The 15,634-nt window shown below is 45.0% G+C and overlaps 1 protein-coding gene across 2 annotated transcripts; it reads left to right on the top strand.

The window, feature by feature from the left end:
• The first annotated feature begins 139 nt into the window (after positions 1 to 139).
• zgc:163022 (putative ferric-chelate reductase 1) lies at positions 140 to 15,345 on the top strand. 2 transcript variants are annotated; one of them, XM_054765502.1, is made up of 14 exons: positions 140 to 917; positions 1,692 to 1,828; positions 2,625 to 2,722; positions 2,848 to 2,986; positions 7,636 to 7,830; positions 8,169 to 8,270; positions 8,700 to 8,844; positions 8,945 to 9,052; positions 10,068 to 10,183; positions 10,603 to 10,689; positions 11,959 to 12,050; positions 12,899 to 12,957; positions 14,322 to 14,465; positions 15,081 to 15,345. In XM_054765502.1, the coding sequence occupies exons 1-14, from the start codon at positions 731 to 733 to the stop codon at positions 15,101 to 15,103; spliced, it is 1,632 nt and encodes a 543-aa protein (XP_054621477.1). In that variant the 5' UTR covers positions 140 to 730; the 3' UTR covers positions 15,104 to 15,345. The 2 variants fall into 2 exon arrangements, with proteins under 2 accessions (XP_054621477.1, XP_054621476.1); XM_054765501.1 differs by having other exon boundaries at positions 14,322 to 15,345.
• Positions 15,346 to 15,634: the final 289 nt, after the last annotated feature.

The following is a 15,634-nucleotide window of genomic DNA, read 5'->3' as shown; positions in this document are numbered from 1 at the left end:
CACATCATACACTATACAGTATCCAGTATCCAGTACTGTGCCAAAAGTCTACTCTCATCTTTAATGTCCAGCTCGGGAGGACTGCCAGCATCCACGAGGTAAAAAAATCCAAAAATCAACTCACTGGTGACATGCTCTAAATATGAAAAAAACTCCACTTCATAACTTTTATGGACAACATTTCTAGGCAGAGCCAAATCATTGAGGGGGTCTAGTTTGGGGCATTAGGATCTCATCTCTGCTATGTGCTGCTGAGGTGGTCCTGCTAAATGAGGTAAAATACAAATGTATAAGTCTTCCAGAAGACCCATTCAAGATGTTGTAATGATATGTAGTATTCTACACTGGCCACTAATGTTACACTGATGACACAATAGCCATTTAATAAACCCTAAATGGCTATTGTGTCATCAGTGTAACATTACTGTCTTATTTGTCATTATGTTGGGTCAAAGGAGTGCAAAGGGGCCTCTAGGGTTGTTATTTCATGCCTAGGGTGCCCTAATACTGTTAAAACGCTTATTTACTGTAGAAGGTTGTAAACAGTCGAGGCAGACGGCCACCCCATGCAGTGTCTAGGTTCTGTTGGAGGTTTGTTGAATGTCAAGGGCGTGTATATCTGGTATCTACGCGCTAAATGAAATCTCTCACCTTTGGTCCTGCCCTCCATTGTTTCCATGCACACCTGAGCTGCTAAAACGACCAGCTTTGTTTGGAAGTTCATTTGACAATGGGCTATGTTGTGTTCCTGCTCGGGTGTCTGGCTCCCACTGTGTGGTGCTACACTTCTGGCCAAGTGGCAGCCAGCTGTGAAAGCCTGCAGCCCCAGCACTCTGGATTGCACCCACAAGCTCACCCAGCACCCTTCAGAATCACCACACACCGTAGAAAGCACAAGTTCAGAGAGGAGGTCACTGGTAAGAACCTGTTTTCTATTGCATTTGACGTTGTATGTAACACCACACCAATTGTTGTGTTACATCCCTCAACACTTCACACTTCATATGGCACAGCTTCACTCACACTTTTTCAAAATATAACAGATCATTGCTGTTTCGTAGTTGACTACAGTCTATTATTAGTCAAAAATATGCACATTTAAGCAAAATTAAGTTAATATTCCACACTGGCCACTTGGTGTCAGTGATGTTACATTGATGAGACAATAGCTGCCACAGGAAGTTAAAAAACAACAAAGCAAACATTTCAGTCTATTATATCTTATTTATGTGCAATATGTCTTATTTTCTGTTATTATGTCTACTATATTGGGTAATAGGAGTGTAAAGGTTATTTTCTGTTATTATGTGTACTATATTATATATATATAGGGGTCTTTTTCATGTCTAGAGGGCTCCTAACAATGTTAAAAGACTATTGATATTTATATTTTTCTGTGCTTTAACTACCAAAATATTTAATTTATAAATAAGGAATCCGCCTTTGTGGAACTTGACTTATCATGTTTGGGTACTTCTAATCTAACATAACCTCAGGGAGAACCACTCACACACAGCATTTTGGAAACATTTCTATTTTCAAAAGTCTTCTTTTACACAAACTATTTATTTGTCAAACCCACCCAGAAGAAGAAGCGTTATGTGTTTATTACAGTATGTGATTAATATTTGTATTATTATTCAGAGGGAAGCGCTGCTTTCTTGGAAGTCATTTTGATGTTCTTTCTTGAGTGGACCTCCAGGCTCCAGGTTCCAAAGCCTTCATGGGCTTCCTGTTGCAAGCGCAAGTGTTGGGAGAGTCTGATCCTGTCGGTTCCTTCAGGCTGACAACAAACGATGCTCAGCTCCTCAACTGCAGCCACAAACCTGTGAGTTTTTACAGATCATGTATGTCATGCCTCCTGGAGGTGGCTGACGATGTTTACACTTTTTGTAGCTTATGTTATTTCTGTCCTGTTCTTTCACATCTTGTAAATTAGTAATCTTGTAATATTGTTTATACTTCTTGGCAAGCGTGCACCTCAGTGTCAGGTGGAATCTCCAAATCTTGTACTGTATGCTTCTAAAGTTGCACAATTCACAATTCAAACTTAACCTTTTAAAAGCATTGAACCCTGGCACTGGCACTGGCAGTAGCACTGGGGGAAGCTTAAATGGACAACCGTCCAAAACAAGCAAGCAGTCTGAGACCAGCATTGCCCTGCCTGCCCCCCCACACCCTTCCTCTTGGGGGCTGTGCTTGCAATCCCCATCTGTGGGTGGGGTGTCCGTAGGTCCTTTGCACTCTCTTTGAACTCTGCTGTCGGGTTCGGGCAGTGGTTCTCAATGGTTTTCTGTCATGCCTACACTGGGGGGCAGATATTTTTGTGCCCCCCATCCGCTTTGAAATACTACTGAGAAAATGATCAAATCTATTTATGTGTGTGTACTGTACAAACGTAAGTGGAAAGTGAAAGCAGTGAAGCATACAAGCGTATTCAGGAGTCAAACTGCATGCTGAGTACCACAAATAAGTACACGTTAGCAGGTCTGCACTAATATTGAAAATCCTCCCTGCTTCTCAGTCCCCAGTTCACCTCTCCCCCCCGGGGGGGGCCGCCCCCCTATTTGGAAGCACCGAGTTAGGGTAACTAACACTCTCCTAATGCATGTTTATTTCTTCAGAACTCTGCTGTATCCCATACTTCACAATCTCCAAAGACCTCCATTCAAGTGATATGGACATCAGGATCTTCTGGAAATGCAAAACCAATTGAGTTCCAGTAAGGAGTCATCTGTGTTCTTCTGTCAGGCTGCGATATTGCAGACATGAGTATGAGTTACAGTAGGATAGAACATAGTAGGTGTGTGTACGTGTACTCATGAAGTCATGTTGGTGTCTCTGCAGTGCTTCTTTTGTACAGAATTACGGGACCTTCTGGGTTGATGTTATCAGTGCAACGCTGAATTTGGGTGACTGGTCTAACTTTTCCACCACAGCAGCAGAAAGGAGGCCAACATTAATACATCAATCTTCACCGCCAAGTGTAAGTTGGAGGATTTGTGAAGTTTAAAAAAATCATTCCCCTCCGTGAATCACCACCTTACCGTGGTGGAGGGGTTTGTGTGCCCGAGTGATCCTAGGAGCTATGTTGTCTGGGGCTTTATGCCCCTGGTAGGGTCTCCCAAGGCAAACAGGTCCTGGGTGACGAGCCAGACTAAGAGTGATTCAGAAGACCCTGATGAATAAACACACAAGGAGAGACCGCACCTCGCCCGGACGTGTGATACCGGGGCCTCACCCTGGAGCCAGGCCTGGGGGAGGGGCTCGCAGGCGAGCGTCTGGTGGTCGGGCTCTCACCCGTGGGGCTCGGCCGGGCTCAGCCCGAACAAGCCACATGGGATCTCCTCCCCGTAGACCCACCACCTGCGAGGGCAAGCATAAGGGTCCGGTGCATTGCTCTTTGGGCGGCGGTCGAGGGCGGGGGCCTCGGCGACCTGGTCTTCGGCGGCCAAATCTGGTTCTTGGGACATGGAATGTTACTTCTCTGGCGGGAAAGGAGCCCGAACTTGTGAGAGAGGTTGAGACATTCCGACTAGATATAGTCGGACTCACCTCTACCCACAGTTTGGGTTCTGGATCCAAACTCCTTGAGAGGGGCTGGACCTTGTTCTACTCTGGAGTTGCTGCAGGGGTGAGGGGGCGAGATGGTGTGGACTTATTAATAGCCCCCCCGGCTTGGTGCCTCCATGTTGGAGTCATCCCCGGTGAACGAGAGGGTCATTTCCCTACGCCTCCGGGTTGGGGAAAGGGTCCTGACTGTCGTTTGTGCGTACGCGCCGAACGGCAGTTCAGAGTACCCAGTCTTCCTGGAGTCCATCAGAGGGGTGCTGGAGAGCACCCCAACTGGTGACTCCGTCGTTTTGCTGGGAGACTTCAACGCCCATGTGGGCAATGACAGTGTGACCTGGAGGGGCGTGATTGGGAGGAACGGCCTCCCCAATCTGAACCCGTGCGGTGTGATGTTGTTGGACTTCTGTGCGAACCACAATTTGTCCATCACAAACACCATGTTTGAACATAACTGCACATGGCACCAGGACACCCTAGGCCGCAGGTCTATGATCGACTTTGTAGTCGTATCATCAGACCTGCGTCCGCATGTTTTGGACACGCAGGTAAAGAGAGGGGCTGAGCTGTCAACTGATCACCACCTGGTGATGAGTTGGATTAGATGGCGAGGGAGGATGCCGGACAGACCCGGGAGACCCAAACGTGTAGTGAGGGTGTGCTGGGAACATTTGGCAGAGTCTCCTGTCCGTCGAGTCTTCAGCTCTCACCTCCGGCAGAGCTTCGCCTGCATCCCGGGGGAGGACGAGGATATTGAGTCCGAATGGGCTCTATTCCATGCCTCCATTGCTGAGGCAGCCAATCGGAGCTGCGGCCGCAAGGTGGTCGGTGCCAGTCGTGGAGGCAAACCCCGAAACCAATGGTGTACACCAGAGGTTAGGGCTGCCGTCAAGCTGAAGAAGGAGTCCTATCGAGCATGGAGGGCTTGTGGGACTCCTGAAGCCGCTGACAGGTACCGGCAGGCCAAGCGGCACGCGGCTTCGGCGGTGGTCGAGGCAAAAACTCGAGTGTGGGAGGAGTTCGGTGAGGCCATGGAAAACAACTTTCGGTCGGCCTCGAAGAGGTTCTGGCAAACCGTCCGGCGCCTCAGACAGGGGAAGCAGTGCCCGGTTCACACTGTTTACAGTGGGGACGGGGGCCTGCTGACCTCGACTGAGGATATAGTTGGGCAGTGGAAGGAATACTTTGAGGCCCTTCTCAATCCCACTGACATACCTTCCATAGAGGAAGCAGAGGCTGAGGACACGAACGCGGACAGTTCCATCACCGTGGCTGAGGTATCTGGGGTAGTCAAAACACTCCCCAGTGGCAAAGCTCCGGGGGTGGACGAGTTTCGCCCTGAATTCCTCAAGGCTCTGGATGTTGAGGGACTGTCTTGGCTGACACGTCTCTTCAACATTGCGTGGAAGTCGGGAACAGTACCTCTGGATTGGCAGACTGGGGTGGTGGTCCCCCTTTTCAAGAAGGGTGACCGGAGGGTGTGTTCCAACTATAGGGGGATCACACTCCTCAGCCTCCCTGGGAAAGTCTATTCCAGGGTGCTGGAGAGAAGGGTACGACCGTTAATCGAACCTCGGCTACAGGAGGTGCAATGTGGTTTTTGTCCTGGTCGTGGAACACTGGATCTGCTCTACACCCTTGCAAGGGTACCGGAGGGTACTTGAGAGTTTGCCCAACCAGTCTACATGTGCTTTGTGGACCTGGAAAAGGCATTCGACCGTGTCCCTCGCAGAGCAGGAGCCTGGTTCGCTTTGCCAGCAGTAAGTCAAGCCTGTTTCCGGTGAACGTTGGCCTCCGCCAAGGCTGCCCTTTGTCACCGATTCTGTTCATAATTTTCATGGACAGAATTTCTAGGCGCAGCCAAGGTGTCGAGGGAGTCCAGTTTGGGGGCCTTAGGATCTCATCTCTGCTATTTGCAGACAATGTGGTCCTGATGGCCTCATCGAGCTGTGACCTGCAGCGTTTACTGGGACGGTTTGCATCTGAGTGTGAAGCTTCTGGGATGAGACTCAGCACCTCCAAATCCGAGGCCATGGTTCTCAGTCGGAAAAGGGTGGATTGCTCCCTCCGGGTAGGGAATGGGGTCCTGCCCCAGGTGAAGGAGTTCAAGTATCTCGGGGTCTTGTTCACGAGTGAGGGAAGGTTGGAGCATGAGGTCGATAGGCGGACCGGCGCAGCGTCAGCAGTAATGCAGTCGTTGTACCAGACCGTCGTGGTGAAGAGAGAGCTGAGCCGGAAGGCAAAGCTCTCAATTTACCGTTCGATCTATGTTCCCACCCTCACCTATGTTCACGAGCTTTGGGTCGTGACCGAAAGAACGAGATCGCGGATACAAGCGGCTGAAATGAGTTTTCTTCGTAGGGTGGCGGGACTCACCCTAAGAGATAGGGTGAGGAGCTCGGTCATCCGGGAGGAGCTCAGAGTAGAGCCGCTGCTCCTTCACATCGAAAGGAGCCAGCTGAGGTGGCTCGGGCATCTAGTCTTGATGCCTCCTGGACGCCTCCCTGGTGAGGTGTTTCGGGCATGCCCAGCAGGGAGAAGGCCCCGGGGAAGACCTAGGACACGCTGGAGGGATTTTGTCTCACAGCTGGCCTGGGAACGCCTTGGTGTCCTCCCGGTGGAGCTGCAGGAGGTGGTCGGGGACCGGGAAATCTGGGCTTCCCTACTAAGACTGCTGCCCCCGCGACCCGGACCCGGATAAGCGGAGGAAAATAGAATGGAATGGAATAAAAAAAAATCATTGACAATCCATAATGTGGACAAGCGTGATAGAAAAATCGTGGATGGATTTTAAAAAATATCGATGTCTATGTAATTGCTGTCCTTCAAAGTACTATGCTAAATATGATCATTTATTTGTGTTTCAAGAGTTTTATTGTCATATGCACAGTAAAACAGGTAGTTCTGCTATGCAATGAAATTCTTATTCTGTTCATTCTCCCAAAAAAGAAAGAAAGAAAACACAAGAAAATGAATAAGAACATCAGAAACATAAATACCAATAAATTAAGCAACAACAGCAGAAGAGACATTAATAGAATTAAATAAATAAAAAAGTGTTATGAGTGTGTGCGTGTGTTGCGTGCGGCGTGTGTGAGTGCTTCGTTGAGAAGCCTGATGGCCTGTTGGTAAAAGCTGTTTGCCAGTCTTGTGGTCCTGGACTTCAAACTCCTGTAGCGTCTGCCTGACGGTAGGAGTGTGAAGAATGAGTGTTGTGGATGTGTGCTGTCCTTGATGAGGTTGTGTGTTCTTCGTAGGACTCTAGTTTTATAAATGTCTTGCAGTGAGGGGAGGGCTGCCCCAACAATGTTCTGTGAGGTGTTGATCACCCGCTGGAGTGCCTTCCTATCTCGTGTTGTACAGTTACCGTACCAAACAGTGATGGAGGCGGTAAGGACACTTTCCATAGTGCATCTATAGAAGTAACTGAGAATTTTGGTGGACATGCCAAATTTCCTCAGTCTTTTCAGGAAGTACAGTCTTCTTTGGGACTTCTTGATAATTTGTTGGGTGTTGTGAGACCAGGTGAGGTCCTCGCTGATGTGTGTGCCAAGGAACTTGAAGGTTTTCACCCTCTCCACCTCAGTCTCATCAATAAACAGGGGTCTATGCGGCTCCTTTTCCCTTGTTCTTGGGTCAATGATCATCTCTTTGGTCTTTCTCTGTATTGAGATGGAGATTGTTATCATGACACCAAGCAATGAGGTCCGCCACCTCTCTTCTGTATGATGTTTCAACACCACCAGTGATCAGGCCGATGACTGTAGTGTCATCCACAAATTTAATGATGCTGGTGTTGTTGTGGGAGGCCACGCAATCATAGGTGAAGAGCGTGTAGAGGAGTGGACTCAGCACACTCCCGTGTGGGGTCCCAGTGCTCACAATTCTTGAGTTGGATGTGCGATTGTGGACCTGCCTGTGAGAAAGTTAAACACCCAGTTACACAGGGAGGGTGACAGGCCGAGTGTGAGGAGCTTCGCATCCCATGTTTGCTGTTTTGCTATGTTTGTTGTTTGTTGGTTTTTCACATAGAGAAATAATCCATCATGTTTTTTTCTACTGCAGAGTATTTCGGGTGAGGATTGTGGCGTCACCAAGGTGTGTTTCCGTCAGCCTTCAAGGTGTGACCCTGAGGTCAGCGCCAACTGTTACTTCATGTCCGCCACCAAGCTGTCTGGCAGCGACACGGCTGTCCGATATGAGATGACAGGAACCTCTGATGGATACATCTCCTTTGGCTTCTCAGATGATCAGACGATGGTAATGTGGAGGGGTCAGGGGTCAGGGTTGGCATCACCTTGAAAAATATGATGGGACAGCTCCCCTCACATAGTATAAGATATACTGCATACAGTGAGTACACTTTCAGCAAGCATTTTTGTTGGAGTAGAGAGGAACCTTTATTTTCACCGTTCATTTCTTCCAAAACATCCAAGGAAAATCAAAACATAGAAAAAGTGGAGCGTACAAAAACCAAGGTTTGACTGTATGTCCTCTAAAGGGACAATACCCAACCACAGAATGAGTGCCCTGAGCCACCATTAAGCCACTATTCAACCAATGACAGCAGATGTTGATGTATTGTTTTTCTGTCCCAGGGAAATGATGACATATACGTGTGTGGCAAAGCCAGCGATGACCGGCTGCGAGTGCAACACGTCTTCTCAACAGGACGGGAACGTCCACTAATTCTTCCTCTGGTACCCAACTTACCTTTTTCTATGGAAGCACTGAGGATGCATGGCTTATGAAATACATCTTGTGATTCTGATGAAATACATATGACATCTTCGTGCAGCCCCAATAAAACAGTCAAGCCTTCTATGAGAGGTTTATTGTATTTGATTGATAATACCTGATGATATCATATAACAGTAGGCACGGCGCTGCTCACCCAGAGGGTGTCACGTAGGAGGAGTTTAGTATGACCTTTTGAGGCTTTGGAATGCTTTTATCGGACTAATGATGGCAGTTTGACTTCTAATAACGGCAGAGGGGCAGGACGTTGACAGTCCTTCAGCTCTTCAGTAAGACCATGATGTCATTGCATCCATTCCTCATGGACGTGTGTGTCATTCCAACTTGCTGGGTCAAGGTGATGCTCAACAGGAACTTTAATTCTCCATCAGGGAAATATATCCGATTTAAGAGTGTCCATGCAGGACGGCGTGATCAGCTGCTCCTTCATCTCCTTCAACCTCGTTTCCACACAGAGGAACACCGCCCTCAACGCATCCTACTATCTCCTGTTTGCCTACGGATCCAGCAGCAACGGTAATCGATGTTTCCATTCATCATCGTATGAGTTAGGATTTGAACTCTGCTGTCGGGCTATCAGGCCATCCAATGCAATGTTTTTGTTGTCATCCAACAGGACAAATCCAGTTGCACACAAACACATTCACCAGCGCCAACAAGGTCCATATTTCCACACCTCAGATCGCCACAACAGCTGGATGGCCTCACATCATCAAAGCTCACGGTGAGATGGTTCCTCACTCCTCCTTTCCATGCGTGAGGTCACATGATCTTCCAGTTACAACCTGCTTACAATCCACAAGCACTAAATGCAAATATTTGCAAGTTTGGAGTTCCACTTTGGGGCCCCGCCTTTTTTTTCCACTTCACTCCTGGTCCCTTTGGCTGTTCACCTTCGCTTTCTGCACTCATTCGTGCCAACGGAGCTCCTGTTAGCTCCTTCAGTTTTTGTTTTTTTGCATGTCATGGTGCCCACCATATGACAGACACGAGGGGGCGTGCCCAGTAGGAATATGGCTTTTGTGGGCGTGGTTAGTGCTCAGCTCTTGTGCAGTCAACCAAGCTTAAAGGAAAAGTGCACTTTTTTTTGGAACGTTGCCCATCATCCACAATCCTGAAGGGAGCCATGAACACCCGTCTTTGTCTTTTCTGTGATAGAGATAGAAGATAGAAAAGAGGCAGCTAATTAATACACGTAATGGGACTCACCTATTCCGCCTCGAAAGGCCGCTATTAAAAGCTACGAGTTGTGTTGCTAGACTGTCAGTGTGATCTAGTCCCATCCTAGCAGATCTTTGAAAATCACAAAACTCTTTAACACTACACATATAGTAACTGCCAGGTTGACAGTAATAATCTTGCAGTGTAGTGGTCTTATTATTGGCATGGTAAGGTTTGCTTGGGCTTTTATTGTTGCATTTAGTATTTTATATGTCTAGTGTATCTTATATGTCCTTCATGTGTTGTGTGTACAGTGTGAGTGACTTAGGAGTTCATTTAGGTGGAAGATCTTACTTATACACCAAAACTACACTTACTTGGGTCTCTGAGCAGAAGTCATACGCAAGCCATGGACCACCCGTACGTGCAAGATATTTCATATCTCAATAGGGTCCTCTTCTTTTGGGTTTTGCTGTCAGGTTTGTGTAAATACAGTCTACTCCTTTCCAGTATCTGCAGAGAAAATAAGGAATGCGTGAATCATCAAATGCAAAATAATCCACCGAATCATATTTCAGGAGCACTGATGCTGATAGCCTGGATGAGCTCAGGATCGCTAGGAATGGTGGTAGCCAGGTACCTGAAGGGCGTGGCCAAGGGACATCAAGTGTTGGGCAAAGATATCTGGTTTCTGGTAGGTACCTTGAATACTGCTCATAAAATACTCCAAAGCATGTTTCATAAGAAGCAGCCATCCCTTTTGTGACTGCTTTATTTGCAGCACAGACGTACAGACTAGCAAGGAAAAAAGGAACGGTTTAGGTTACATTTACATGATCTTTTAGATGTAACATTTAGATTGTCATTTTGATGTCGTTTCTACCTGAAATGTGAAGAAAAGGAGGTAAATGTGAGACAAGTGAGCAAAATATTCCAAATGTATGAAGAAGATTTGTAGGCCAGCCACTAAACCACCTTTTCCATCACATCAATACTTACTTACTCAGTCTAACACAAATTCATTTACAGTATAAAGTTGATTTCATTCATTAGTGTTGATGTTGTGTGTTTGTGTGTGTGACGTTGACATGGACATTGTTGCATGCTTTGCAGGTGCACGTTGCAGTGATGGCTGTTACACTCGCAGCTACAGCGAGCGCCTTCATTCTTGCCTTCATACACGCCAAGACCTGGTCTGGGGTGAATTTACCAGCTTTTTACGCTCAGCGGACAGACTGACAGATGACAGCTTCGATTGCAATGAGTCATACTTTTCATCATCACAGGACAGGGAGGCGTGTGCTGTACCTTGACATCTCATATTTCTCTTTTCACACATAATTCAAAGCAAATAAATAACGTTGAAAGCAGGGGTGTCCAAAGTCCGGCCCGCGACTGCTTTTTTTATGGCCCTTGGCACATTCTAGAAATATGATTAAACAATAAAATAAAATAAAAAAAACAGTAATTTTAGGGGAGAATAAAGACAAAACATTAAGGGAGTAAAGTCATTATATTAACAGAAAAAATAGCATAAAGTAAAATATTACAGGAAAAAAGTTGTAATATAAGAAACAAACCAAACAAAGAATGAAGTTGAAATTTTAGGACAAATTAGGTTGGGTAAAGGCTATAATGTTATGATAATAAAGTCAAAATATTGTGAGAATAAGTTATATTAGTATGAGGAAAAAAATGTACAAGTAGAACATTGAAATATTTGTAAACGTAAAAAAAACAGCCAAAAAGTAAATTGAGGAGAAACTGTTCATAATAATAATAATAACCTTTGTCACTGATAAATAAATGCAAATAAATCTTATATGTGTAAATACTGTGTATATATATATATATATATATATATATATATATATATATATATATATACATAAGCGGATGCCCCTGTAGTTTAGTTTGGACACCCCTGGTTTAAAGTATGGGTAGGTACTCGCCACTAATGAAACCTATACATATGATAAGATGATGTGTACGAGTTCTAATATATAAGTTTCACTTTTGCATCTCATAGCAACTATGGTGCATTCAGGGACTGCTGAACAGTCTGAGCTCTCAAAGCTTGGGGAGCAAACATGATCAGAGACGTAGAAAGAGTGTAACGTGTGGTATACTGTACATTTGACCTGTATTATCACTTATTTCACAACTATTACCCACTTATAGTGAAGAGAAATATTATGGAGGAAAAGAAATACATTTTGGGGGCCACGGAAGCTGAATGGGTGTATGCAGTATATGTGAAGTATGTCCGTGTGACATGTTTGGCAACCGTCCAACCATTAGATCATTTTCACGCAGGAAGAAAACGGGATTCCACTTCCACAATTGCACAATTCAACATGGCTAAAAAGGAGTAGGAAGAAGCAAAGCTTATTCAGCTCCACCCGTTCTCTTGATGTGTCACTTCATGCTGATCATCCTCATGATCAGTCATGTGCTTGCTTTGTGTAGGGGGCCCATCCTGTGCTCGGCTGCCTGCTGATGACTTTATGTTTTCTTCAGCTCACGCTGGCTTTGCTGCGCTGTGGACCACAACATCCTCTGTAAGTACGTCTTGCATATTACATAACTCTCTTGATGGAATTTCACCCATCATCCACGATCCTGACCTGAGACATGAACACACGTCTTTCTCTTTTCTGTGTGTACTAAAGATGTAAAAACAGGTAAAAAGAGGCAGCTAATTACTGCACATAATGGAACACACCTATTCTGTCTAGAAAGGCCGCTATTAAAACACCTCCAAAAAGCTCCAGCAAGGTTTAGTGGTTTTCCATCCAAGCAGTGAGCATGTAGTAGCAGGTACATTCATGATAACATGGAATACTTCCTTCCTGGGTGCATTGATTTCACATAGCAACATTGAAAGGAACGCTACACCTAGCATCAAAAACAAAAACACAGCAGCAGTGGCGGCAGCTCCAATATGTAGCGTTACCTTTGGCTAGTGGCCTGAGGCGTTGTGAGCAAGTGTGTGGTGAAGCTAGTCGCTAGCCGGCGAGTGGCTAGCCGCTGTGGTGTGGTGAGGTGTCACTACGCCAGTAAGGTAGTTCTTGGGCGCAACAATAATAATGACAATGTGGTTCATATGCAGCTCATATGATGGAAATGGAGCCTTGTTGGCGCTTTTTGGAGGCTGATACGTACGTCCCATTGCGTGCATTCTTAGCTGCCTCTTTTTAGCTGTTTTTATATCTTTAGAATGCACAGAAAAGAGAAAGAAGTTTGTTGATGTCTCACATAAGGCTTGTGGATGATTTCCTTTAAAAAGACATGCTAACTGTCACTGGTAATAAACAGGACCTTTCAGCATGCCATGAAATGCCTTATCTAACGTATGTTATGATCACGAAGCAAATGTGCTCCTTATGTTTCTTCTTTTCTTGGCCAGGAGATTTCTATTCAACTGCTGTCATGCTTTGATTGCGGTGGTAATGAAAGTTGTGGCAGGTAAGTTCTGACGTTATCACACGTCCACGTACAGTAAGTCAGTAAGCTTTATTGATACAACACAAGTTCTGTGAAGACATTTTACACACGGAGCACATCTCAAGCCAACGCTCCTCATGCATGAAAGAAAACAGTGGCGGGACGTCTGGGCATGGAAAACAAAAGATCACATATATTATTATTTTGAATTATTATTGATCAAATAAATATTGGTATTTGTACACTGATGCATATTAGAAATGTATTTTCTGTATGAGTCCAATAGTTTTTTTGAACATTTCCTTTTGAATGTGCACATTTCCTGATCAGTTAGAGCAGGGCAGAAAGCTAAGATGAGGCTGCCGCATGCGCCACCACTCCTCTTAAGTGCGCAGCTGAGCCTAGCCTGAGTGCACTGCACTGAGTGCACTGAAAGGCAGATGGCGTGTGCCGGTTTGTGTTAGTCATCAGGTTGCAGAAACATTTCTTATACACCAGAACTTTCTCCAGCCTGTGGAATGTCTTTCATGGAAGTATTCTTGCTAAATCAAATATACACAAATGTTATACACAGAGGTACTGCAGTACTCACCTCATCCTGAAGGCATGGGGGCGCGTCTGAGCTGGAAGGTGCTTGTCACTGCTGTCCTTCCATAGGGAGGAAAAGCCAGCAGTTGTTTTTTTTGTGACAGCAGCAGCACCAGCTGGAGAGCAGCAAGTCAAATGCATTTGATGCTCTGCTGAATGAATGAATTTGACTGCCGAGATGGAGGATTATATATCCAAGCTCACCGGGGGGTGATCAGAGTTTTCCCGGTGAAGGATAGTGTGCATGTACTTCAAGTCTGAATAAAAGATAAGACCACAAATATTTTTCAGTTCATAAGATAAATAAAGAAGCATACGTTATCATTCAAAGTGAATGATTCTCTGCTTGTTCTTATCTTAATGAGCAACCTGCATTAACATAAGAAACTCCAAAGCAGTCAGTGCCTCACCAGCCGTGAACCTCCTAGCACGTCCCTGAAAGCAAAGAAACGGAAGCGCATGTGAGAAAGGAAACCTTTTTGTCCTATACGTTGGTCCATCTTAGACGTAGGGATGTTATCATCGTGATAATGTTTTCATGTCTTTGTGTTGAAAACTACTTCTCTTTCATCTTTATTGAGATGGTGGGAAAATGAGATGCAAATGTTCTGTCATACATTGCCTGTGTGGTCCTAATCCTCAATCCCTAATCCAAGTTGTATGATGGGGACCGATACAGACGGACACTGGAATGATTTCACTGTTCCATCCATAAATACAGTAGTGATTTGAGATGACTGCATGGTTGCTAGGATGCGACATTGACTTTTTCTTTCTCCACATTTACCAACTCACAGTTGCAGCCGTATTCACTGGCCTCAAGTTGATTGACAGCACTGCAGACCAATGGCTGCTGAAGGTGATGGGCGCTCTTGTCAGCTGGGAGTTTTTGTTTTACGTCTTGTTGGACATCAACCTGAGATGCAAACTTAACAGATCAGGTAAATATACACACAGAGTGAGTATATACAGTATGTACAGTATAAATACACATAAATATATCACTTCATTCCTCATTTACAGTTCTTTCACATTGTTTTCTGCATGTAAAACCGTGCATGTCCAACCATAAAATGTGATTTGTCTTCATATTTTTGTGTGTTGGGAACAGATTGATTGGATTTACATGATTTCCAGTGGGGAAAATTGATTGGCTTTTAGTCATTTTCCATTTTTGTTTGACCTTTTGGAATGGTTTCATGAGGAAAACGAGGTTCCACTCTATATAAATATACAGTACACTGACTGCTTTTACGTGCTTTACCATCAAGCATAGTGTATAGTGCCAGGCTAATATGATGCAATCATGGAGTTCATTCACGTTTACGTTTACATTTACATTTATTTCAGAGTACACTAATAAATCCCAATAATAAAGGGAATCACTCTCAGATATCCATAGTCAAATCTGTATTGATTACATTTGTTAAGAATAAGAAGGATTTACGGAAGCATGCATGAGGTAGTGGTCAGCCGTGAGGAGAAGTTTGATTGTGAATGGAACGGTTCCTGGGGGGGTCTGATTGTTTTTATTGTTCTTTGTCTTTGGATTTCAGATGCTGCAATGGTAAGAATGTAACATGATGATATCCTATATAAATAATGTCAACTTGAATGTAGAATGTCACCACAGATGAAAGCTGATGTTCTGCTGGTAGTGCTGTTCTTCACTGGAGGAGTCGTCTTTGTGCTAGCACTCTTATGTGGAATCGGGATGTCATAGACACATTCATACACCACAAAATGTCCTACCTTTTGGTCAACTTTGGCAACTTTTGGTAAAAAAAAAACAAGAAAAAAAAAAGACCTTCCTATAGCATTCTGTGATAACTTGATTTGGAATAAAAGTCTCTCACTTGCCTCGTGTTTCCTGTGTGTTGTTGTCATGAGCAACAAAAATGTCACATGTCAAAACATGAAGCTGGACAGAACAACATCTCAGCTTTGATTTCCAGGTGTTTTCATGCACAACTTAGCAGATAGCACCGCTTGTTTGAAGACACCCAATGTTCATGTGAGCAAAAGTATTGGAACGTGATTGACAGGTGTGTCCCGTTATTGACTTATTCAATCAATAAATAGAACTGAATGTCAGATTGGGTCGGATTAG

This window comes from Dunckerocampus dactyliophorus, chromosome 21 (genome assembly GCF_027744805.1).
Source record: "Dunckerocampus dactyliophorus isolate RoL2022-P2 chromosome 21, RoL_Ddac_1.1, whole genome shotgun sequence".
Classification (NCBI taxonomy): Eukaryota; Metazoa; Chordata; class Actinopteri; order Syngnathiformes; family Syngnathidae; genus Dunckerocampus; species Dunckerocampus dactyliophorus.
This window is presented reverse-complemented; position numbering and strand designations above follow the sequence as displayed.

What these genes read in the sequence shown, in the direction of transcription:
- zgc:163022 (XM_054765501.1), top strand. Translation starts at nt 731, where the DNA reads ATGGGCTATGTTGTGTTCCTGCTCGGGTGTCTGGCTCCCACTGTGTGG. An exon ending in TCAACTGCAGCCACAAACCT is followed by an intron (nt 1,829 to 2,624) that starts GTGAGTTTTTAC and finishes TTATTTCTTCAG; the next exon opens with AACTCTGCTGTATCCCATAC. An exon ending in ACGCCAAGACCTGGTCTGGG is followed by an intron (nt 10,690 to 11,958) that starts GTGAATTTACCA and finishes TGCTTTGTGTAG; the next exon opens with GGGGCCCATCCTGTGCTCGG.